Source organism: Lampris incognitus, chromosome 14 (genome assembly GCF_029633865.1).
Source record: "Lampris incognitus isolate fLamInc1 chromosome 14, fLamInc1.hap2, whole genome shotgun sequence".
Lineage (NCBI taxonomy): Eukaryota > Metazoa > Chordata > Actinopteri > Lampriformes > Lampridae > Lampris > Lampris incognitus.
Genome location: NC_079224.1, coordinates 1,643,244 through 1,668,736, shown reverse-complemented (window position 1 = coordinate 1,668,736; position 25,493 = coordinate 1,643,244). Strand labels below are relative to the sequence as shown.

The 25,493-nt window shown below is 43.6% G+C and overlaps 1 protein-coding gene across 1 annotated transcript in view; it reads left to right on the top strand.

The window, feature by feature from the left end:
* The window catches only part of cntnap2b (contactin associated protein 2b), a 296,355-nt gene that overhangs the window by 176,092 nt on the left and 94,770 nt on the right, over window positions 1-25,493 (top strand). The window contains exon 14 of the mRNA XM_056293762.1: window positions 9,511-9,595. Coding sequence (XP_056149737.1) covers window positions 9,511-9,595 — 85 coding nt within the window. The remainder of the gene's footprint in view (window positions 1-9,510; window positions 9,596-25,493) is intronic.

The window sequence follows — 25,493 nt, the reverse complement described above, 5'->3', positions numbered from 1 at the left end:
CTGCCATGGGTGGAGTATTCCCACAACTCCCTGATCAGCTCCGCAACCGTTATGTTTCCATTCATGGTCACTAATGGCTTCCAACCTCCACTATTCCCCAGCCAGGAAACGGAGGTGGCAGTCCCATCAGTCCAGGCCCACTTCCGCCGAGCTCATCGAGTGTGGCGTGAAGCCCGGTCTGCTCTACTCAGAACCGCTGCCCGGAACCAACGGATCGCTGACCGACACCGAACCCCTGCCCCGGAGTACAAGGTGGGCCAACAGGTCTGGCTTGCCTCTCGAGACCTCCCCCTCCAGACGGAGTCTCGAAAGATGGCTCCTAAGTACATTGGCCCTTACACCGTGGAGCGCATCGTGAACCCCAGTGCCATCAAACTGAGGCTCCCCGCAGCACTCAAGGTACACCCCGTCTTCCATGTTTCCCTCTTGAAACCAGTTACCAACAGTCCTCTGAACCCCTCCGGCCGATCCCCCTCCTCTCCCCCGTCTCATCGATGGCCACCCGGCCTTCACTGTCAACTGCATCCTGGATCTCCGCAGGCGGGGCCACAGCTATCAATATCTGGTAGACTGGGAGGGATACGGCCCCGAGGAGTGCTCTTGGATCTCACGCTCCCTGATTCTGGATCCTGATCTTTTGACTGATTTTTATAACGGATTCCCAGACGAGCCTGGTAGGACGCCAGGAGGCGTCCATTAGGGGGGGGGGGTACTGTTATGGTCTGAGTGTTTCCCCCTCCTCTCTCTGAGTACCTGCAGGATGGGCTGCGACATGGAGGCATGGCTGAGTGCAGCAAGGCACACCTGATCCTCATGTGCAATTACCCACCTCACCTCCATAAAAGTCTGGTTCAGTCTTCACCACTGCACTGCCTCCTTGAGTCCGCACGTTCGCCTAAGCCCTAACAGACATTCCTCAAAGAGGCCCTCATGTTGCGCCATCTCAAAATCCAACTAAAGCCAGTCGACAGAAAGGGTCTAGGGAAGAGTAAAAAGAAGTCATGGAAGCCTTCTACACTGCATCCTTCAAACCAAAAACATCTGTAATTCAAGGCACCTATGACATCTGGCACGCCAATAACCCCAAAACAGGCTGAATCTAGACACCAACGAACTTGCAAATGTCCGCTGTGATATCGTCAATAAGAAAAAACTAACCGAAATGGAGCTGCAGGCCATCCAAGCAGGAGTAAAGCAGAGAGATGAGAATTTAAAACTTCATGAGAGGGATACAAACGCAGATCCAGAGGAGCAAAATGAAGATAAGAATCATGAAAATGAGAGAAATGATAAGCCAGGTGACCAAAAACCACCGAACAAAGCTGAACAAGACGAGAAAGTGAGTGCAATGAGAGAAAGCAACCTTAGAAAATACGAAATAGCCAAAGAAACCCCAATAGGCCAGAGACCACCAACTCCAAAGATAAAAAGTGATCAGCACTGAAAATCAGCCATAGAAACAGCAAACAAAGCCAAAAGACCAACTCCCAGAAGCGCTGTCCCTCACAGACATTAACCACCTTGTCTATGCAACTCTGCCATCACTGGGCATCAAACAAAAGAGGAAGAACAGACCAAGAAAAGATAACCAACCAAAATGGAAAAAGAAAATTGAACGTAAAATAAACAAAATTAGGGGAGACATATCTACACTAATTGAGATTAAAAACGAGAAACCAGTCAAAGAAAAACGAAAAAGAGCACTAAGCAGGAAATACAACCTTAAACAGAAAGCAAATACTCACAGCCATTGAACAATTGAAACGACTATAAGCAAAAGCCCAAAGAGGGAAAATGTTCGTTAAGAGAAAAAAGTTCTTCCACCAGAACAAATCTTACAAAGAAAATGCAAAAAATTTCTGTAGAGATCTAGGGAAAAGGTCCGTTGAGGTTAAAGAACCCCCTAACATTGATAAGGTAGATAACTTCTGGAGCAACATCTGGGAAAAACAGAAGCATTACAGCAAAAACGCTGAATGGAAACAGAGAACATCCAAACCAACCAACAAGAATGGCCACAAATAACCCTAGAAGAAACAAAAACAGCAATACAGAAGTCCAGTAACTGGAAAGCCCCTGGTAATGACAGGATAGCGAACTTCTGGATCAAGAACTTACCATCTTTACACCAAGATCTGACAAACGCCTACAATGGATGTATCAGCAACCCAGAAACATGCCCTGAGTAGCTCACAACTGGTACCATCTACCTACTTTCCAAAAGAGAAGACACCTAAAACCCTAAAAAACTACCATCCCATCACCGATCTACCTACAACCTACAAGATCTTTAACATCCATCATCACCGGGAGAGTTTACAAACACCTGGAAGAAAACAACGTACTTCCCATAGAACAAAAAGGGTGTCAAAAAGGGAGCTATGGCTGCAAAGACCAGCTTTTAATAAACAAGGCCATTATTAAGGAAGTATAAACGAGGAAGAAAAATCTGACAACAGCCTGGATAGACTATAAGAAGGCGTTCGACTCTGTACCCCATGACTGGGTACTAAAATGTCTTGGCATCTACAAAATATCACCAATCCTTATCCAGTTCCTAACAGCAAATATGGATCAGTGGAAAACAACCCTTGTTCTAAAATACACAGACGGGACGCTACATTCAAGGCAGATCAACATCAATAGCGGCATATTTCAAGGCTACTCTCTTTCTCATCTCCTCTTTTGCACAGCTCTTACTCAACTATCCTCCCTCCTGAACAACACCAGCTATGGTTATACTACAGGTTCGTGCACTGTTAACCATCTAGTTTACATTGATGACCTGAAAACCTTTGCCAAGAATGACCAAGAACAAACTGGCCTTTTGACCATCATAAAAGGCTTCAGTGACGACATCAAAATGGACTTCGGACTAGACAAATGTGCCAAAGCTACATTCAAAAAAGGAGAACTTACCAACACCGAAATCATCCACATTGACCTAGACACCACCATCCAAGATCTAGAACAAGAAGGCACATACAAATACCTGGGAGTGAATGAAGTTGACGGGATACAACATGTCAAAATGAAAGAAAAGATCAGAAAGGAGTACTACCAAAGAATACGAATGGTAACAAAATCTCAACTCAATGCATCTCAACTGAATGGAAGCCATCAACACTCTGGCTACACCTGTCGTAACTTACAGCTTCAACATCGTCGACTGGAAACTAGAAGAGATCAGGAAACTAGATAGAAAAACAAGAAAAATACTCACCTTAGAGAGGATGCACCACCCAAAATCAGATGTGGATAGATTGTACCTCCCCAGAAACGAGGTAGGCAGGGGCCTAATCCAACTGGAAACTGCCTACAAAACAACAACAGGCCTAGATACTTATCTTAACATCAAAAATGACTCCATTCTCATGACTGCTAGAGAGCATGAAAAACAAAACAAAAAGTACTCCATAGCTAACCAAGCCGCAATATTCAGAAGAGAGCTCAAGCTCCCTGAAACACCACAACCTGAAAATGAAGCTCCACCCATCCACGCCCGAAAAGTCAAACAAAAAACAAAGCGTCACGCCCAAGAACAAATGAAACAAAAATGGGAAGGGAAACAAATACACAGGCAATACCCAAAAAGAGAATGTAAGAAAGATGTAGACCAACATCTGACCAACTAATGGCTCAAAACTGCTGGGCTGAACTCCGAAACAGAGGGCTTTATCATCGCTGCCCAAGACCAGGCCATCAAGACCAATTACTACCAGAGCAAAATCCTCAAAGATGGCACAGACCCAGCATGCAGGATATGTGGTCAATTTCAGGAAACTATTGACCATGTCGTGGCAGGGTGCCCCGAGCTGGCCAAAACTGAATACCTACAAAGACACAACAAGGCTGCCACATACCTGCATTGGAACATCTTGCAAAGAATTCAACATCAACACAAAAGAAACATGGCACGACCCCAAACAGTAACAGTAAAAGACCACATCACGATCTTATGGAACATGCCAGTACAGACAGATCGTGAGATAAAGGTCAACAGACCAGACATCATCAAGAACAAAAAATAAAAAAGCTGCCTGCTCATCGACATGTCCATCCTGACTGAAAGGAGCACCTCAGTAAAAGTAACGGAAAAACTGTCCAAATATAAAGACCTTGAAATCGAGACTGAGCGAATGTGGGGAATGAAAACCACAACAACACCAGCAGTGATATGAGCGCTGGGACTTGTAAAAAAAAAAAAGGATGGAGAAATTCACCCAACGATCCATTGGGTGAATTTCTCCATCCACCTAGAAACTGCCTGCCATCAAAATACAAGAACTACAGGAGATCGCACTATTTGGAACATCTCATATCCTAGGCAAGGCACTATCCATCAAATAGACTTCTACCTCATTCTAACCCTAGGCCCAAGGAATGGACCCACCTGCTTATTATGTTGTATTATGGCATGAAGTTAAAGGACATTTGTATAATAATAATACATTTTATTTGTGGGTGCCTTTCAAAACACTCAAGGACACCTTACAGAACACAGTAAAAAGAAAAATAATAAAAAAAACAGCACTGTATCAGACAGCATAAAATCAAAACAAGGCAGGGTAGACAATAAAAAGTTAACACAACAGATAAGTATAAAATCAACATCTGCACAAAACTCAATGAAGCGTGCATGAGACTGAATATGTCAGTTTGAAAAGGTACATTTTGAGATGAGATTTGAAGGTTGAAAGAGTCAATGTTGTGAATGTCTTGAGGGAGAGAGTTCCATAGATGGGGGGCAGAATGACTGAAGGCTCTAGTCACCATGGTAGTCAAGCGGGCCGATGGTGTAGTGAGTAGGAGAGCAGAAGAGGATCTGAGAGTACAGGAGGGCGTGTGGATATGAAGGAGTTCAGAAAGATATGAAGGAGCTAGTGTTGTGGTCCAGATGCAAGGTGCGTCTCCGCCTGAGTCTACCGGCAGGGTTCAATCAGCGCGCTCGTTGAGATTGCAGCTACGCACCAGAGGCTCATCGGTGATCAGCGCACCTGAAGCCAATCTGCAGCCAGCTATAAGAGAGGACGCTGACGTGCAATCGTTGCCAGATTGTGCCATCTAGTACGAACTCCCAGTGCCGGTGCTTCTCAGGCTCCGTCTACCTCGCGTCCCTTGTGTTCCTCAGACCCCTCCCTTGTGCTCCCACGCTGCCTCCCACAGAACCCCTACTCCTGGACTTGCGCTTCACCAACACGCACAAACACCCTCCAGTCATTTACATACCTGCACACGCGCACCACACTCGCCCTGCACACAAACACACAGTCTTTTACACACCCCACATCCAGGACTCTAGTTGCACCATACACATCCCGCATTTCCCTTCCCTGAATATAAATAAACGTGCCTACGGGCTTGACCCTGCCGGACCCCTGCACTGGTTCCTTTCCGACCCACAACAGCTAGGTTATTAAGGGCCTTAAAGGTGAGGAGGAGCAGGATCTTGAAGTCAATACGGTATTTAAAAGGGGGCCGATGGAGTTGCGGAAGAACAAGAGTGATATGATCTATGGAAGGAGTTCTGGTAATGATAGAGGCAGCTGAAATCTGGACCAACTGAAGTTTATGAAGACACTTGAGGGGAAGACCAAAGAGGATAGAATTACAGTAGTCAATACAGGATGTAACCAGGGTGTGAATGATTACGGCGGTGCTTTTAGGTGGAAGTGACGGGTGAAGACGATTAATATTGCATAGGTGGAAGTATGCAGGCCAAGTAACATTGTTGATGTGAGCTTAAGAAGATAATGTGCTGTCCAAGATGACACCCAGTCTCTTAACCTGAGGTGATGGAGGAATTATAGTATTGTCAGTAGTCAGAGAAAAACTTATCAGATTTGGCCAAAGTGGATTAAGTGCCTACAAGGAGGACCTCAGTTTTATCACTATTAAATTTGAGGAAGTGGTGTGAAAACCAGAATTTTTTAACTGGGCTTATGATATTTGTGTGTATAGTCTGAATTAAATAATCCTCTCACCTAAAATCAAGGAATTAATGCCAGTGAAGAGGCAGATCTGGACCCCAACCCTGAAATGCAGGTATACATATAGAGGCGAGTCAGCCTTTGTTCTTTCTTCTTCAAGGTTCACATGTTGTTCTTTTGCAAAGTCCACACATGTTCACACGTTTCTTCTTCAGTTAGAGTGCATATTGTTTAAATCCCTTGACTCTTTTTTTCACAGTGCTTACAAATCTTAAGACTTGAACTTTTCTTGTGTGCTTCAAAAGTCTTCTTCCAAACATTTTTTCTTTTTGTACTTGAGTAATTTCCCCTTTTAAGTTTTTATTGTTTCCTGATTTTCTGTACTAATTTTATTTTTGAAATTAATCTCAGTCTTGTATCTTTTTGTAACTGAGTAAGCCAAGCTGTGATAATTTTTATATCACAAGGAAAGCCTTGCTTCTGATGGTTTTTGGAAGTTTTATTGTCTGGCCAGTGAAGTTAATTTCAGATTATTTCAACTGAATTGGGTCAATTAAATTCAGTGTAGTAGATTACTAGCCGACTGAGAATCTACTGGTGGCCAGATGGACCAATGCAGCAAAGATCCAATTGCCTACTAATGTTTGACTGTCAAAGAATGCAGGCAGTTTGCCCAAGAATCAGCAGAGACTTCATCGACTTCCAGCGTCTGACTTTTACCAAGGACAGCCCCAGTTCCTACCCAGGGAACACTACACACATCACGTAGCGAGAAATCAACAAAGGACCTGCCGCAGATGACGCCGTTGCATGATAATCTCGGCTTCTCTGTGGGGGCAACCCTCACACTGGAGTCGGTAGTAGGCCTTCACGGACCATAACTTGGTCACTAGCTGAACTGGACAATCTCTGTTCTGAAGCGTCATCTAAAGTAGGCTCTAATCACATCTACTTCCTTTGAAAAGAGTTGATGTCAGGTAGTAAACTTAAATCTTCATTCACCCACCCCACCCCCTTATTTTAGCCTTAGAAATATTTTAACCCCTTTTCATAGCGCCTCATCTCTGGGATATCTGAAAATCATATACAATCCCGAAGGGTGTGCTCCAATTATCGGGTCATCACACTGCTCAGCCTCCCTGCGAAAGTCTACTCTATGGTGCTGGAAAAGAGGCTCCGACCGATTGTCAAACCTCGGATCCAGGAGGAATAATGCTGACACTGTCCTGGCTGTGGAACCAACTCTTTACCCTTGCGGGAGTGCTGAGGGAGATATGGGAGTTTGACCAACCAGTCTTCATGAGTTTTGTGGACTTGGAGAAGGCTTATGACCGCGTACCCCTGGGCACACTGTGGGGGGTACTGCGGGAGTATGAGGTAATGGGGCCATTACATGCTATTCGGTACTTGTATAACCAAAGTGAGAGCTGTGTCCGCATTCTCGGCACAAAGCCAAACACGTTTTTGGTGGGTGTCTGCCAAGGTTGACCCTTGTCTCTGATTCTGTTTTTGATATTCATGGACAGGATCTCAAGGCGCATCCAAGGTGAGGAATGTGTGCGTTTGGGAACCTCAGAATTGCATCTCTGCTCTTCGCAGATGATGTGGTTTTGCTGGCTTCATCAGCACGTGAACTCCAGCACGCACTGAGGCGGTTTGCAGCTGAGTGTGTAATGGCCAGGATGAGAATCAGCACCTGCAAGTCTGAGGCCATTGTTCTCTACCATAAAATGGTGGTTTGCTCCCTCCGGTTTGGGGATAAGTCCTCAAATGAATGAGTTCAAGTATCTCGGGGTCTTGTTCACGAGTGAGGGTAGAATGGAGAGGGAGATTGACATGCGGGTTGGTGCAGCATCAGCAGTAATGCGGACAATGTACCTGACCGTTGTAATGAAGAGGGAGCTGAGCCGGAAGGCTAAGTTCTCAATTTACCAGTCAATCTTCATTCCAACCCTCACCTATGGTCATGAGCTTTGGGTAGTGACTGAAAGTGTGAGATCGCGAATACAAGTGGCTGAATTCAGTTTCCTTCATAGGGTTTCTGGGCTCAGCCTTAGGGTCAGGAGCTGAGACATCTGGGGTGAGCTCGGAGTAGAGCCGCTGCTCGAAAGGAGCCAGTTAATGTGGTTCAGGCATCTGATTAGGATGCCTCCTGGGCACCCTCCTTTGGAGTTTTTCTGAGCATGTCCAACTGGGAGGGGACCCCAGGGTAGACCCAGAACTCGCTGGAGGGACTACATGTTAAATCTGGCTTGGGAACGCCTTGGGAGCTCCCAGGAGTTGCTGGAGGGCATTGCCGGGAAGAGGGACGTCTGGAGTGCCCTACTTAGCTTTCTACCACTGTAACTCGACCGCAGAGAAGCAGCTGATGATGAGATGAGACATACACCGCCCCCCACCCCACCCCTTTGGTTCACTGATAATAAATACACTTTATTTATTGTAATGGTTGTTCCCTCTTCGCATAGATGGCCTCTTTGACTCCCCATTCAAACCAGCGTTCCTCCCCATCAAGGATGTGCATATCCTCATCTATGAAGGAGTGGCCACTGCCCTGTAGATGGGTGTAGACTGCAAAGTCCTGGACTGACATGTTAGCTCTTTTGTGTTGGGCCATCCTCTTGGCCAGCATCTGTTTGGTTAATCCGATGTACAAGTCACAGCAATCCTCCCAGCACTTGACAGCGTACACCATATTGCTCTGCTTGTGCCAGGGGACTGGATCCTTGGAGTGGACCAGTTTCAGGCTCAGTATATTTAGGAGTTTGAATTCAACAGGGGCAGTGATGGAAAACAGGGTTGGTGAATGAAGAGAGGGGGCAGTGATAATGAGGACAAACTTTTTCAAAGGTTTTTAATCACCGCAGGCCTGGCGGCCTTTCCAGGTTGTCTCTCTGCCTGCTGCCCAATGACTGCTGGGATAGGCTCCAGCATCCCCGCAACCCTGAGAGAAGAATAAGCAGTTCAGATAATGGATCGATGGATGGAACCATGAGAGGGTCTTCATCATACAGTCATCATAACTGCACAAAATGATTTATGTCCAGTAGTTTGCGGGAATAGCCACACACACACACACACACACACACACACACACACACACACACACACACACGCGACCAAACGCATAATCCCCTCCAGGGGCTACCAGCTGGCAGCGATAAGAAGTGCAGCTCATGCAAAATTAAAAAAAACAAAAAAAACATGACTGCGCCTCATGAATATTCCACTTGACCAGTGCAAGACTCAAATCTCGCACAGTGCATTTGCATGAAAATTGGAATTTGTGTGATTTGTGCCAGTCAAAAAGCCACCACAGCTTTTAAACGAGATAACAGAATTTTACAAAATCAGCTGTTTGGCACATTACTCATTTTATCAATGAAAGAATAGCCAAAGTGGACAGCGGCTGCGTTAAAACGGGTCCACAGGAAAGATGTAACCTACCAGATTCACACTTAACTGTTGTAGCCCATTCCTGTAGATAACCTGTAGGCTGCTGGGCTAACATTATACAAATGGACTTATATATTTTTTTCATTCTTTCTTTAACTTCACTTAATTGTCTGTTATTTCCCAGGTGTTAGCGATTACCAACAATGCTGAGCACTGTGAACAAAATATTGCCTTCACATGCCGCATGTCTCGTCTGCTCAACACTCCAGGTAAGATAACCATTATCTGAGCTTGTCATCTGTTGATTCATCCTGGTGTTTTAGCAGGGAGAGTCCAGATTTATGCTTACCAAGCCAGTACCTGAGGTACTAAAATCAGGATTCACTTTCAAAATCGTCATGCTTGATCTTTCTGCAGTAAATTAATAACTGTAAAAATATGTACAAAACACACTGCATAGATGACCTGAAAGGTCCAAAAAAGTTGGGGTTTATATATACTATGTATGTATGTATGTATGTATGGCTAGATAGATAGATAGATAGATAGATAGATAGATAGATAGATGGATAGATGTATGAAAAAAACTTTTAAGATATAGCAGTACAAGCTTGTTTCATGCGTCATGCACTCATCGCCTGCCAATGTGGTTAAACAACAAAGAAGAAACACAGTCAATAAATATTACATTGGCCCGCATCATGCCCCTATCTACGGTGGACAGCAACCAATGAGAAGATAGAAAAAATTACAACGAATGGGGGAGGGGTTGGGGCTTGTTTTGAAAAAACAAGGGTTTAAACGGCCAGGGCACTGTTGAAAACGCACACATTTAAAATATAACTAGATAACGTCAAATGGGTTACTTTACGTAGGTCATATGGTGGGTGGTGTTGGGGCACAGTTGGAAGAGCAGACAGTTAACATGTAAAAATATAACATCTAATAAATATCACATGTGTACCATCTGATGTGGGGGGATAATAAAGACTGGTTTATTTGTAATTAAAAAGCAGTTGTTTTTTTTTTTGTTCTCTGTCTACAGCTGGTGGCCAGTTCATTTCAAGGTGGACATATCAAGCTTGTAAATAATAAAATACTTATCTACCAAGCACAGGTTACATCTTTTGTTTTTAGTTGAATATGCATTGCTCTTCGTAAGGATTTTCCATGAGACAGAGTAACTAATGTTTTTGTCCACCAATGACCAAATATGGCAGTTTAAGGCCGCTGCATTTCTTACATGCTCATTCCTGACGCTATTCACATGGGTATTAAACCTATGTTTAAAAGGTCCTCTGTTTGTCCAACGTAAGTGTCCACTTTGCAGTTGTCTTCTCTCGTCACCGATGCCTGGTAGATGACTCCCTCTGTCTGGCATTTTCCTTCATGAGGACACGATGCCTTAGCACGGCAGTTGCAGTTGGAGGTGTTTGGTTGTGGTGAGGGTGTGTGTGTGTTGGTTATGATGCGTATGTTGTGGGATGAAATAACTTGCTGAACATCTGGCATGCAGCTGTAGCTCATTTTGACTGTGTTCTTGTTGAATATTTTTCTTAGCTGATGGTCTGGGGTAAAGCACTCATCCAAAAGCTTGAAAAACCGTTTTCCAATAATAGAGGCCACACGGTGTCGCTGTAGGAGAATTACACCAGGTGACACCTTCTGCTCCGTTCTTTTTTTTTTTTTTGCTGGCTGTCGCTAATTGATGGTGGATTGTACTTAAGTCTGAAATCATATCCACATGTTTGTAAGGCTTCCTGTGTGTGTGTGGGTGTGGGTGGGGGGTTCGTTAAAGATGGCTTCGCTGGATGATAAACATGAGAGTCTCTTGTTTATGCTAACTGGGGTATTTTTCCAGATGGAGGGTGGATGGCTGCTTTCTCTATGGATGTATTGCAGTATATTGTTGGGCTTCATGTATGGCCTGTATGTACCATTTCTTTTTTTATCACTTTAGTTTTTATTTAAGTTTTTAGGTCAATACAAACATGGCATCCGTATTCAGAAGTAAACATTGAATTATCTACATTTACTTGCACACAAGCCCAACAGGGCAACTCAAAACAAACAAACAAAAAAACACACAAAAAAATGAACTACATGAGCTTCCTGTGGGTCTAACTTTCCAGTCTTAAGTGTTGTCATGAATTATGTTGTCGCGTGTTTGCTCCTTAAACCATGTCCATTTCTTCCACTGGTCTTCCATCCGAGGTACTGTAAGTCTCAAATCGATGAGTCAGTTTTTCCATTGTATGAATGTCTTCCACTATTTCCATCCATTGTCCTTGTGTGGGGGCGTCCACCTGGCACCATTTTCTTGTGATTGCCTTCTTAGCCGCAATCAGCAGTATCTTAACCAAACATCTATCACTTGACCCTATATCGTCGTTTTTAAAATTACAGAAATAGAGGGTCATATAGCTCTTAGGGAAGTCATATCCAAGTACCTTTTGTATTACATCATGAACCATCTCCCAAAACATCGCTAGCTTATTACATTTCCAAAATATATGCGAGTGGTCTACATCCTCTGTTCCACATTTCCTCCAGCATGACAGTTTGGTGCTGGAGTATCTATTTTTGATTTTTGGTGTAATAAAAAAACGTATCAGATTTTTCCAGGAGAATTCCCTCCATATCCGTGAACTAGTGGAGGATTGATGAACTTTCCACATATTCTGCCAGTCCTCCTCTGTAATTTCTGTGCCAAATTCTAATTCCCATTTTTCTTTTATATATGTAGTTGAGTGTTTATTAGTTGTGAGAGCTTGATATAGTACAGATATCGTCCTAGATTTTCTCCCTTTATATGCGTTGATTATAATTTGAATCACACTGTTCACCTCCATGGAGGGTCCTCTCCTGATACGTTTGTTGTAATAATCCCTTAAATGTAAATATCTAAAGAAGTCATGATTTTCCAAATCAAACTTGTCTTTCATACCCTGAAAACTCTCCATCTCCCCTTTTTCCTCTAGAGTGCACCATGCTGTGATTCCCCAGTTAAACCACAGTTTAAAAACTGTGTCATGCCTCGCTGGAGTAAAGTCTCTATCATATGCTACCCATCTCAATAACTGTATCTCATCTTGTAATTTGTTGATTTTAATCAATTTAAACCATAACTCCAGTGTAAATAATGTGACTGAATCCATGTGGGTTTTTGTTTCTTGTATACTTCTTTATCCCCTAAAATATTCTGGATAGGGTACCCACCATATTCCCTTTCCATGTCTTTCCACTTGGCCATGTAATCTTGCCTACACCAGTCAACAGCATATCTCAGCTGGGCAGCTTTGAAATATTCTTTTAGATTTGGTAAACCCATACCTCCCTTTTCCTTTGAGAGTTGGAGAGTTTCATACCTTACTCTGGGCTTCTTCCCTCCCTAAATAAATCTAGATATTGTCCTATCCCACCTATCAAATTGAGCTTGAGTCACCTCTACAGGCAACGATTGGAATAGGTAAAGAAGCCTTGGTAGAATATTCATTCTAACTGTCTCAATTCTTGAGCTGAAGTCAAGTGGCAGAGTGGACCATCTATCAATATCCTTTTGCATCACATCGTTGATCTTGCCGTAATTTGCTTTATGTAATTTAGACAATTCCTTGGTAATGTAAATTCCCAAATATTTGATTTTGTTTAGATTCCAATTAAAGTCAAATTTTCCCTTGAATTCTGTGGTTGGAGTATAATTGAGAACTAGCACCTGTGTTTTTGAGATGTTAATTTTATATCCAGATAAATGACCATATAGTTCTAGTAGCTTCATTAGTTGAGGGAGTGATGTATGTGGTTGCTCAAGATAGGCTATGACATCATCAGCAAATAGCCCCACCTTGTGGACAGTGCCATTCACTGTCACTCCACTCATTCCTTCATTTTGGCGAATGGCCTCCGCTAAAGGCTCAATGAATAACGCGAACAGTGTCGGAGACAAACAGCATCCTTGTCTTGTCGACCTCTGCAAAATGAACTTGTTCGTTAAACTCCCGTTTATTTTAATCCGAGCATTAGGTTGTTGATATAATGTTTTAATACACTGTATTGACTTATTGCTGAACCCTAGTCGTTCCAATACTGCATACAAAAAATTCTAAGACACCCGATCGAATGCTTTTTCTGCATCTAAACTTACTAATAGTGTAGCTTGTTGTCTCTTACTCGCTTGATCAACAATATGCAATGTCCTTCTGATATTATCATGCGTTTGTCTTTCTCTCATGAATCCTGTTTGATCTTCATCTATCAAATCACCTATGAATGAGTTTAACCTTTTGGAGATAATTGTCGTATATATTTTATAATCTACATTTAATAATGAAATACACTACCGTTCAAAAGTTTGGGATCACCCAAACAATTTTGTGTTTTCCATGAAAAGTCACATTTATTCACCACCATATGTTGTGAAATGAATAGAAAATAGAGTCAAGACATTGACAAGGTTAGAAATAATGATTTGTATTTGAAATAAGATTTTTTTTACATCAAACTTTGCTTTCGTCAAAGAATCCTCCATATGCAGCAATTACAGCATTGCAGACCTTTGGCATTCTAGCTGTTAATTTGTTGAGGTAATCTGGAGAAATTGCACCCCACGCTTCCAGAAGCAGCTCCCACAAGTTGGATTGGTTGGATGGGCACTTCTTTGAGCAGATTGAGTTTCTGGAGCATCACATTTGTGGGGTCAATTAAACGCTCAAAATGGCCAGAAAAAGAGAACTTTCATCTGAAACTCGACAGTCTATTCTTGTTCTTAGAAATGAAGGCTATTCCATGCGAGAAATTGCTAAGAAATTGAAGATTTCCTACACCGGTGTGTACTACTCCCTTCAGAGGACAGCACAAACAGGCTCTAACAGGTACTATTTAATGAAGATGCCAGTTGGGGACCTGTGAGGCGTCTGTTTCTCAAACTAGAGACTCTAATGTACTTATCTTCTTGCTCAGTTGTGCAACGCGGCCTCCCACTTCTTTTTCTACTCTGGTTAGAGCCTGTTTGTGCTGTCCTCTGAAGGGAGTAGTACACACCGGTGTAGGAAATCTTCAATTTCTTAGCAATTTCTCGCATGGAATAGCCTTCATTTCTAAGAACAAGAATAGACTGTCGAGTTTCAGATGAAAGTTCTCTTTTTCTGGCCATTTTGAGCGTTTAATTGACCCCACAAATGTGATGCTCCAGAAACTCAATCTGCTCAAAGAAGTGCCCATCCAACCAATCCAACTTGTGGGAGCTGCTTCTGGAAGCGTGGGGTGCAATTTCTCCAGATTACCTCAACAAATTAACAGCTAGAATGCCAAAGGTCTGCAATGCTGTAATTGCTGCAAATGGAGGATTCTTTGACGAAAGCAAAGTTTGATGTAAAAAAAATCTTATTTCAAATACAAATCATTATTTCTAACCTTGTCAATGTCTTGACTCTATTTTCTATTCATTTCACAACATATGGTGGTGAATAAGTGTGACTTTTCATGGAAAACACGAAATTGTTTGGGTGATCCCAAACTTTTGAACGGTAGTGTAGGTCTGTATCTCCCACAATATTCTTTATCCTTTCCCGGTTTTGGAATGACTGTGATTATTGCCTCTGACCATGATGGTGGTATCTTATTATTGTGAAGTGTCCAATTGAAGGATCTCAGAAGTATCGGTGCCAGCTCTTCCCTAAACACTTTGTACCATTCTGCAGGGTATCCATCGCTGCCCGGGCTTCTATTGTTTTTCAAAGAATTTATTGCATCTATCACCTCTTCCATCTTGATGTCAGCTGTTAATTCGTCATTTTGGAGCCGTCCAATTGAGGGTAAATCTAATGAATTCAAAAATGTATTAATTTCCGCTTCGGATGCAGGTGTGGGTTGTGAATATAACTCTTTATAATATCCCAAAAATATGTCCTCTATGCTTTCTGGTATATTCGTTAACTCATTTGAATGGGGGTCTCTGATCTTATGTATATGGCCAACTGCTTGCTGTTTGCGAATACATTTTGCCAACAGTTTAGTTGCGCGCGGGCCTGTTTCATAATATCTTTGTTTGAGAAACAAGCTTTTTTTCTCAACTTCATCTAACAGTTCTTTATTAATGTCTGACTTAGCCGATTTGATTTGCTCCAACACCACGGGATTTCCCGCAGTCTGGTATTCCCTCTCCATTTCTCTTGACCTGTCCGTATTCTTTCTGGATATAATTGATTTTGCCTTTTTGATCAATGCTGAATGCGCTATTAACTTTCCCCTGATGACCGCCTTCATGGCATCCCAAAATATCGTTGGGTCTACTTCCCCATTGCTGTTTTCTTCTAGATATGTCCGAATATCCGCCTTTAACATAATCTTACTCTGCTCACTATTCAGTAGACCCACATTAAACCTCCAAACCGTATTTCGCTTTCTACAATTCAATTAATTTCTAAATATACTGGATTGTGATCTGAGATATCCGCCCCTCCAATCCCACACTCCTTTACTCTGTAAATATCGTCTTTGCTCATAAGGAAATAGTCTATCCTTGAATGAACTTTATGTACAGCTGAGTAATGTGTATAGTCTTTTTCCTGAGGGTGTAATTGTCTCCACACATCATCCATCCCCATCACTTCCAGTGATATATTTACAAATCGAGTGACCTGTGTTTTAGTCCTTTTGATACTGGTCGTATCCATTTTGTGATTCAAAACGACATTCAAATCTCCCCCACAAATTAAGACCCCCTCTGACTCGTTTGCTATTTCATCAAACAAAGATTTAAAAAATCTTTTATCACTTTCAGGAGGGGCGTATACATTTACCAATGTCACTGGTTTGTTCTCTAACCTCCCCTTCACTATAATATATCTCCCCTCCTTGTCTCCAATCTCCCTATCATAATCGAATTGAGTTTTGTTTGATATTAAAATTGCAACACCTCTCCTGCGCCCTTCCTTGTAGGAGCTATAATATGAATGTCTGTACCCATATTTCTTAAGTTTCCCATGCTCTATCTGTGTTAAATGGGTCTCTTGGAGGAATATGATTTGTACATCCTCCTTTTCTAGCTTAATCATAACCTTTTCCCTCTTCTTTAACATATTTAGACCATTAACATTCAGCGACATTATTTTAGTAGTGTGAACCATCTAGACATCTTGATACTCTTTTTCCATATATTCCCACAGAGCTCCAGACAAAAAAACTACAAATATAAAACACATTAATCAACAACAAAAATAACTTCCAACTAAAGGGGCCTAACCACCCCGAGTCCCCGTTGGTAGGTGAAGGGGAAATCCTTTTCAGAAAGGGCCCCACTCTAGACTTGACATTTTGCCCATCACATGGGATAAGCCTACAGCCTTGTCTAGGTATGTCCAACGTTTGGCAACCGTATAGCCTACCTCTCTCCGTGGCATATGATGAAAAAGCCTTTTGTAATGGAGCTCAACTCAGTCAGAACGATACCAATCCTACTTTCTCTGATAGGCCTGGAGCTTCTCTTTCGCTCGCTGTGCAGCTTCACGTCTTCCTTTCGCGCCTTGGACTCGTTGCCACCCTGCTCGCGTCCCAGTCGCCTCCACCTGCTCTGTGGCCATGGTTGCCGTGTCATCGTCTGGTATCTCGATGTCGCAGCCTCTCGTCTTCATGTCCATCGCAGCTTCCCTGGCATTGTCGTATGTCTTTGTTCCGTTGTTCCAGTGGATCCTTATTTTGGCGAGGGGTGTCTGGAAACGAATTCCTTTACCCTTGAGCACTTTCTTAATGCCCAAATATGATTTTCTTTTCCGGACCACTTCAGCTGCGTAATCGTGATCAAAGTAAATACGTTTGTCCCCTATCTCTATCTTATTCTTTTTCCATGCTTTCTTGAGAATCATTTCTTTTATATCAAACTGTTGAAAGTTCACCACTATTGACCTGGGGGGAGCTGTCGGAGGGGGTTTTTGAGCGAGGGCTCTGTGAGCTCTTTGTATCTGGAGATTGGTCCCTTCTTCTAAGTCAAGTTGAGTATTCAAGAGTTGTTCCACGTACTGGGTAATGGAGCCTCCCTCCGTCTCCTCTAGCACACCAAAGATTCGAATATTGTTCCTCCTTGACCTCCCTTCCAGGTCCATTATTTTTTCTTGCATCTGGCGCGTTTGGGTCGACATGTCCATCAGCAGTTCTGTCGAGTCCGCCTGCCATTCCTCTAGCTCGGCTATGCGCTTCTGGGCTTCACTCATGTGCGCTTTCTGCGCCTGTATTTCGCCGTTGCTCTCTGCAAACGTCTGTGTCATCTCTTCTCGGAAGCAAGCAATCTCTTCCTTCACTTCCCTTTTCACCTCATCTTTGAGTCTGGCAAAGTCACCTCGTAGCTCTTGTTTGAATTCTTGTATCTCTTTAGCGATAGCTGCTAATCCGGCACGCAATGTCTCAGCTGTGGCCGCCGCCATTGTAGCTTCTTCTACCTCGTGTTTGCTATTACCTTGCTCCGACTGTTTCTTCGCTCCCTGTGTATCTGGTGCGTTACCCTTTTGGATTGTACGGCTACCTTTATTCGAATTACCTCCTCTTCTCATTTCTCCTTTTTTTGCGTCGAGTTTAGTGTTTTAGAGGATTTATTTTAGCCAACTTGCGAGAGGCAGAAAGTTGTGCTGCTATTCAAGTCGCCATCTTACCGGAAGTCGTATGTACCATTTCTAAGGTCTAATGAGGTGTCCAGGAAGTCAATCTGGTTTTTGTTCGCCTCAACTGAAATTCTTAGTTCATTGTTTGTGAATATACTGCACATTTTATTTTTTTTTATTCTCTCGACTTCTCTTGCCGGTTTGTTGCAGACTGCCAGCCCGTCGTCTCTATATAGCCCCACGTTGATGTCCAGGACCTGTAGTTGGGACAACAAGTACAAGACCACTAGCTCACAAGTCTCTGCCCCGCCCTAGTTGCCCATGGTCACGTCAAATTTACCGCTACCTTGCTTTTGCCAAGGGATTCCCTTGTGATATACGATTAAAAACACCCACGCGCACGCATACGCATATATATAAAAAATCCAATGAGTCAAGTAAATTATTTATGAGACAGAACAAGCCTGTTTCATGCCGTAAAGTAAAGCGACTGAATGGTTTTATTGGAGTCACTGGATTATTTTGCTCCTTATTTGTTGAGCACTTTCCCTACCGTTGAGTGTTTCTTTTAATATATATATATATATATTGTAGCGAATTCGGGGGACAACGCAACCACAAGAACTGCCGCAGCCGGGAAGCGAACCTGTATCGCCCGCACCGCAGGAGACATCGCTAACCACTAGACTAAAGGGTCAGACCCACCAGTCAGTGGCCAGCGTGTCTACTTATCCATGCACGTTACACTACCCCCTCCTTCGGGAAGCGCGTCCTCGCGCTTAAGCATCTCAGTTCCTTCACGCCTCAGGGCGCCTACGCTTCCAATGGCCTTACGGTCGCCCCATCCCACTTCTGACACCAATGTAGCGAATTCGGGGGACAACGCAACCACAGGAAGTGCCGCGGCCGGGAAGCGAACCTGTATCACCCGCACCGCAGGAGACATGCTAACCGCTAGACTAAAGGGGTCAGACCCGCCAGCCAGCGGCCAGCGTGTCTACTTATCCATGCACGTTACAATATAGTAGCGAATTCGGGGCAGCCGGGAACCGCTGCAGCCGGGACGCAAACCCGAGTCTCCCGCACCACGGGCAACTATGTTAACCAGTCGACTAAAGGGTCTGACCTGTTAGCCAAGGGCTAGCGAGTCTACACATCCGTGGTCGTCCCCGTGCTTCAGCATATCAGCTCCCTCACGCATCTCGGCGCATGTGCTTCTGATGGCCTCTCAGTCTCACGGTCTCTCTGTAAAGGAAGAGTTCACCGCTCATAATCTGCACATCCAGGAAGTAAAGATGGTCTATGTTGTCCAGTAAAAGTTGAAGCCCTTAGGTGCAAATCACATTGACAGAGAAAATTGTCTTTTTCTATTCAGAGTCAGTCCTGCCATTACAACATGTACGAGCAAGCTTTGCACGAAAACGCAACCATCTTGACAAACTGCTGCAGCTGTAATACTTCTAATACACCCAGGCACCCTCTTTTTACCTAATTTTAAAGTAAGGTATGTCATTTGATGTGTTATGCTTAGGTTGTGCTAGCTGCGAACGATTATGTGCAGGGAGTAAGTTTGCTCAGGCAAATCACCATCATCTGTATGATTGTATGGCACTCTGGTTACTGAGCTTTGTGTTGTTTTTGGGCGAAGTCTTCTTGAAGTGAGATTTGATTTCCGTTCTAGAGGGTCATGTCATGAGTGAGGCGCTCTCAGCTTGGGCGGTTTAGAACCGATCAAGAATTATGTGCCGTGTAGCACATTTAAGAATGGCACTGGTTGATACTTTTCAGTGTGCATGTTTGAAGGTACCATTGTGCAACAGAGTGTGTTTCAAAGAGTGAGTGACAGACAAGGAAGAAAAGCGCTGTTTCAAAGCTAACATAGTTATATTAGTGGACAGCCTTGGTGAATCAGATGACATTATATACTTACGACAAGTCCCCGGGTGAATATCATTTGCAATTTGGCAGCACGGTCTTACATGATTTTAATTTCTGTCCAACTTCATCCCGTGCTTTGGCTGTGGATGTTGCCATTGTAAAGAATTCTCTAATGCACAGCATTGGAGAAGGTCCTTCGGTTGTCCTGAGTTGTCCGTCTGTTGGTTCTGTAAATGATTCTGACTCCTTGTGGCAGGTTTTACCTGTAAGATGGAGGATAGCAGAAATGAAAATGGAGAACAGGGTAGGAGCAATGACAAAGCCCTGCTTGACTCCAGTGTGAACCGTGAAGGGTTCCGTTTCATCTCCACTGCCATTGAGTAATGTGGCTGACATACTGCTTTGGCCCATGCCAAAGCTGCCTTTGCTTTGGCATGGGCTACTCTTTTAGCCTTGCAGTTGATGTCATTTTGCCAGGTAATGAAAGTTTGCCGCTTGATGTCAATGAGCTGTTGGATTTCGTTGTCATTCTCGTCGTACCAGTCTTGATGTTTCTGGGTTTTGTAGCCAAGGGTTCTTTTGCAGGAGTTCATGGTGATAGACTTAAGCAGGTCCCAGTGTGTATCAATATCTTCTGGGTATTGCTTTGGCAGAGCAGTGCTGAGAGTAGCCTGGAGCTGTTCTCGAAAGGTGGTGTCACCCAGCCGTTCGATGTTGAGCTTTGGCCGGCACTGCTTTTTTTGCACCCTTCTTTTCCACGTGAGACTGATGGACATGGTGGAGCGGATGAGGTGGTGGTCTGTCCAGCATTCATCCGAACTGGTCACTGCTCTGGTATTGAGCACATCATGGCGGTCTTTGGCGCAGATGACTATGCAATCGATGAGGCGCCAGAGCTTAGAGCCAGGATGCATCCAGGATGTTTGGAGTTTATTAGTTTGGTGGAAAAGTGTGTTGGTGATGACCAGGCTGTGTTCTGAGAATTTTGGTAGAAGTAATATGCCGTTGGAGTTCATGTTGCCAACTCCTTCCTTCCCTATTGTGCCTCTCCATAGATTGTTGCTTCATCCCACCCTGGCATTGAAATCTCCAAGCAGGATTAGCTTGCCCTCTTTGGGGACCAAGGAGTTCGGTTAGTATGTAGAGATTCAACTGATTTATGTGGGTTTCCTATGATTTTCGATCCCTTGTTGACAATCCGCTGCAGTTTTTTTTTCCATGTTTGACTGTCCGTCTCGCTGTACCATACTGAAATACTGTAACAGAGGATGTTATCATGGACTCGATAATGGCTGAGTAAAAACAAAATGAGAAGTTGATGTTTGATCTGGTATTGTTTAAGCTGCCTAAGAAAATAAAGTCATTGTTGAGCTTTTATAAACTCATTGTTGAGTGGAAAATTAACACTGAGCACGTCAGTGTTAATTTTCCACTTCAGGTTATTGCTGATGTACAGTGGTGCTTGAGTTTGTGAACCCTTTAGAATTTTCTATATTTCTGCATAAATATGACCTAAAACATCATCAGATTTTCAAACAAGTCCTAAAAGTAGATAAAGAGAACCCAATTAAACAAATGAGACAAAAATATGATACTTGGTCATTTATTTATTGAGGAAAATTATCCAATATTACATATCTGTGAGTGGCAAAAGTATGTGAACCTTTGCTTTCAGTATCTGGTGTGAAACCCCCCCCCCCCTCCGTTGTGCAGCAATAACTGCAACTAAGCGTTTCTGGTAACTGTTGATCAGTCCTGCACATCGGCTTGGAGGAATTTTAGCCCATTCCTCCGTACAAAACAGCTTCAACTCTAGGATATTTGGTGGGTTTCCTCACATGAACTGCTTGCTTCAGGTCCTTCCACAACATTTCGATTGGATTAAGTTCAGGACTTTGACTTGGCCATTCCAAAACATTGACTTTAACCATTCTTTGGTAGAATGACTTTTGTGTGATTAGGGTCATTGTCTTGCTGCATGACCCACATTCTCTTCAGATTCAGTACACGGACAGATGTCCTGACATTTTCCTTAAGAATTCGCTGGTATAATTCAGAACTCATTGTTCCATCAATGATGGCATGCCGTCCTGGCCCAGATGCAGCAAAACAGGCCCAAACCATGATACTACCACCACCATGTTTCACGGCTGGAATAAGGTTCTTATGCTGGAATGCAGTGGTTTCCTTTCTCCAAACATAATGCTTCTCATTTAAACCAAACCGTTCTATTTTGGTCTCATCCGTCCACAATTTTTTTTCTTCAATAGCCTTCTGGCTTGTCCACGCGATCTTTAACAAACTGCAGATGGGCAGTAATGTTATTTTTGGAGAGCAGTGGCTTTCTCTTTGCAACCCTGCCATGCACACCATTGTTGTTCAGTGTTCTCCTGATGGTCGACTCATGAACATTAACATTAGCCAGTGTGAGAGAAGCCTTTAGTTGCTTAGACGTTACCCTGGGTTCGGGGGGTGGGGTGCGCTAGTGCACAGCGGATGGAGTGAGATGTGCTTTTGGGAGCTCCTCTCCATTTGTATTTTATTTTATTCGTCAAGTTTGCTCTCGAAACCCAATACAACTTGTTTGCCCATCTTTGTGTGACCTGGACTTGCATAAAAAGCTTGAAAATGCCGAAAATTTCTAAAACCGAACAATCATCAAGCATGACATGGCTGATACACGTGGAGCGGATAATGGCGGTTGCTCCCTATCAAGGGGTGCAATGTTGAAAGAGATGTCAGATGTTATTCTGAAAACCATTAACGACCGGTTTGATCAGTTCGAAACAAAATTCATTTCTCCTCAGTTCTCACACAATACTCTAGCAGCCCGAATGGATTCCATGGACGAGACGGCTTCAGACCATGAGTCCCGTCTGACTGCTATGGAGGAAGCCATCCGCAAGCTGCAGGCAGAAAACATTCGCCTGCGAGCCAAAACCAACAGCCTAGAAGGCCACTCTCGCCGCAATAATATTAAAATTGTTGGCATTCCAGAAGGAGAAGAGACTGGAAAACCGACAGAGTTTATAAGCGCTCTTATCCCCAAACTGCTCAGTGAGACACACATTCACAACCACTCATCATCGACCGTGCACACCGCATTCAACAGCCAAAGCCCGCCGAGGGGGCCAGGCCTCGTACACTCATTGCCAGGGTCCACCACTACCAGGAGAAGGAGATGATTACACGGCTTGGCCGACAGCGAACCCTGGAACACTACGAGCAGCGAGTTTCCATCTCTTTTCAGCCTCTTTCGTCCTCTACAGCCCCTGGAGAAGTGCCCTGCTTGTCCACACTTAAAGCAGTGTTCACACTGGTCACCTGTTCCCTCCTCCTGACATGCTCTACATCCTCTCTTGACAGTCATTCTCACTTGGTGGGTGGGCCCTTGGGGGTTTATAATGCTTTTCCTTATTTCAGCCATTTCTTCTCTTAGCAGCCTGACCGTTTCATAAAGTTCTGAGTCTCTTGAACTAGCGACAGCCGGGCCTTACGACTCTTTGGCTTCACAACTTCAGCTGACTGTTCTTGAACCCCCACTCTGGTCTCATCTGCACCCTGGTCCTGCCGACTGGTCTACATCTCTGTCTGTATTTCGTTTACTTTTGTGACTTTGCTGCTTGTGTTTTTCCTTTGCTTGTATTGTCGCGCTGATTCAACACTAGCTGCTTCATTCATTCTGTCTATGAGTATGTCATCTGTCACTTTATGATCATCGAGATAGGGCTTCATCTGAAACTTGATATGGCCACTTAACAGCCCAGTACCCACTGACCTGAAGAATTTCTTCGGATGAGCTCGGGACTGTACTGTTCATTTGACCTAACATCTCTTGAAGCAAGCAGCAGTCTCTCTTTTAACTCATGGCTCTAAAGAGGAAGTTTTGAGGTGACTCACGGCTGTCTTGTGTTATATTTATTAGCCTGTGATACAGATCTGTTGAACTGTCCTCTTTGAAATGTCACTTTGATATGGCCTTCAACTGGGGGAGGGTCAGATCACTTTTTATCTCAAGCATGTCACGAAGACTCAAACCTGGAATGACTGACTTGATCACAGCTTCCATGACTTCAGCCTCACTGTGTCCTCTTGTCAGGCCTGTCTATCTGATGCATCAGGTTTGTATATGAGAGTTTGACCTTTTGTCCCTTCTCCCCAATCTGACCACAGATCTTGAAATCTCTCCTTATTGTCACTTCTGGAGGCCGGTTCACAGCTGTCAGCATTACATTTTGTGGAGCTGAAGCTTGACTTGTTCAGTGCATTGTTCAGTCTTTCACTCAGCTGCCTCACTTCATCCTGTACGACTTGACTGCTTAGCTGGAGCTGTGAGTATTTGTCAGTTAAACTCATCTCTTCAGCTGATTTCTGGCTGGTTTGTGCTGTGCCCTCTGTATTATCGTCATCAATATCTCCAGTATTTCCTATCATCTGGTTCACCCGATTCAACATTTTCCTTAGATGATGTGTTGCAACATCCTGTTCTTCATCATCCATTACACTGTCCATAGATTCTGTAATTAGTCTGATTAACGCTCGCCTTGTCATGACAACTCCACTCGGGATTTTTGCCTCAGCACACACCTCTTTGAGCTGGTCCCGTTGTAAAAGCTATAGTCTTTCGGACAAAGTCTCTGCCAACTCCTCCAGATCCATGATGTAGCCGCGCTCCCGACGCTGCGCGTGCCCGCTGTCAATCAAAGGCGATCTGGTGCGCGTCCTTCTCACACTACGTGACGTTAATCATCCCAGCGATGCCTCCAATATTTGTTGCACACTTGGACAAAGAGGTACTTCCGGGCGTGCATGGGTTTTCACTCTTTTTAATCTGATAATTCAGACACACAGACACATCAGTCACTCGGTCATTTCACTGCAGGCGAAATGTTTACTGACGCACACATTCACTTTCAATTTCGAACTTTAACTGTAAACCACTCGTTATCTTAACAACGCTCCGATAATTTCACATTTGTCACATCCTGCCATTTACACAACTCATATTTTGACTACACACAGCTTGGTTACACGGCTTAGCCATTTGCTAATATGAGGTGAAGCACCGTCTCCGACATCATGGTCGTTAATAAACTGACAAACAGCGATATAAATGTCCTACTGTCTTATTAACGCCCCACAACCCTTATGAACTCCATATATCTCTGTGTTGCTTCTCTTAAGCCTGTTTTCATCACTTTTGCTCACTTGATAATTCAGAGACAGACAAATCAGTCACTCGGTCATTTCACTGCAGGCGATCTGTTTACTGACGCATCCCGCCTTTACCTGAGGACCCCTGAGGACACCTAGCTGCCCTAAAGTGCCTGTATTAACTCCTCACATGTAACCCACATTCATATAGCCAAATATTAAAGTTGTGATAAATAGTCCAAAAATAAACAAACCAATTAATGTGACCAACAATGCAAACTAATGAAAATGGGGTGCCCCGTGTCCATAACAGTTCCAATATTACCCCGGGCCCCACAGATGGAATACCTGCTGACAGATTTAGCCTTTAAATGCATAAAAGTTCAAGATATCGATGGTGTTTTGGAAATGCACAGACAACACATGAAAATACATTTATTTTTCAAAATCAGGGTTTGGAATGTAACTTTCAAAGTATAATTAATCGTAAAGTAAATATTCTCTCACTCTAACAGTACTTAATATTGTAAGGACACCTGGTCAT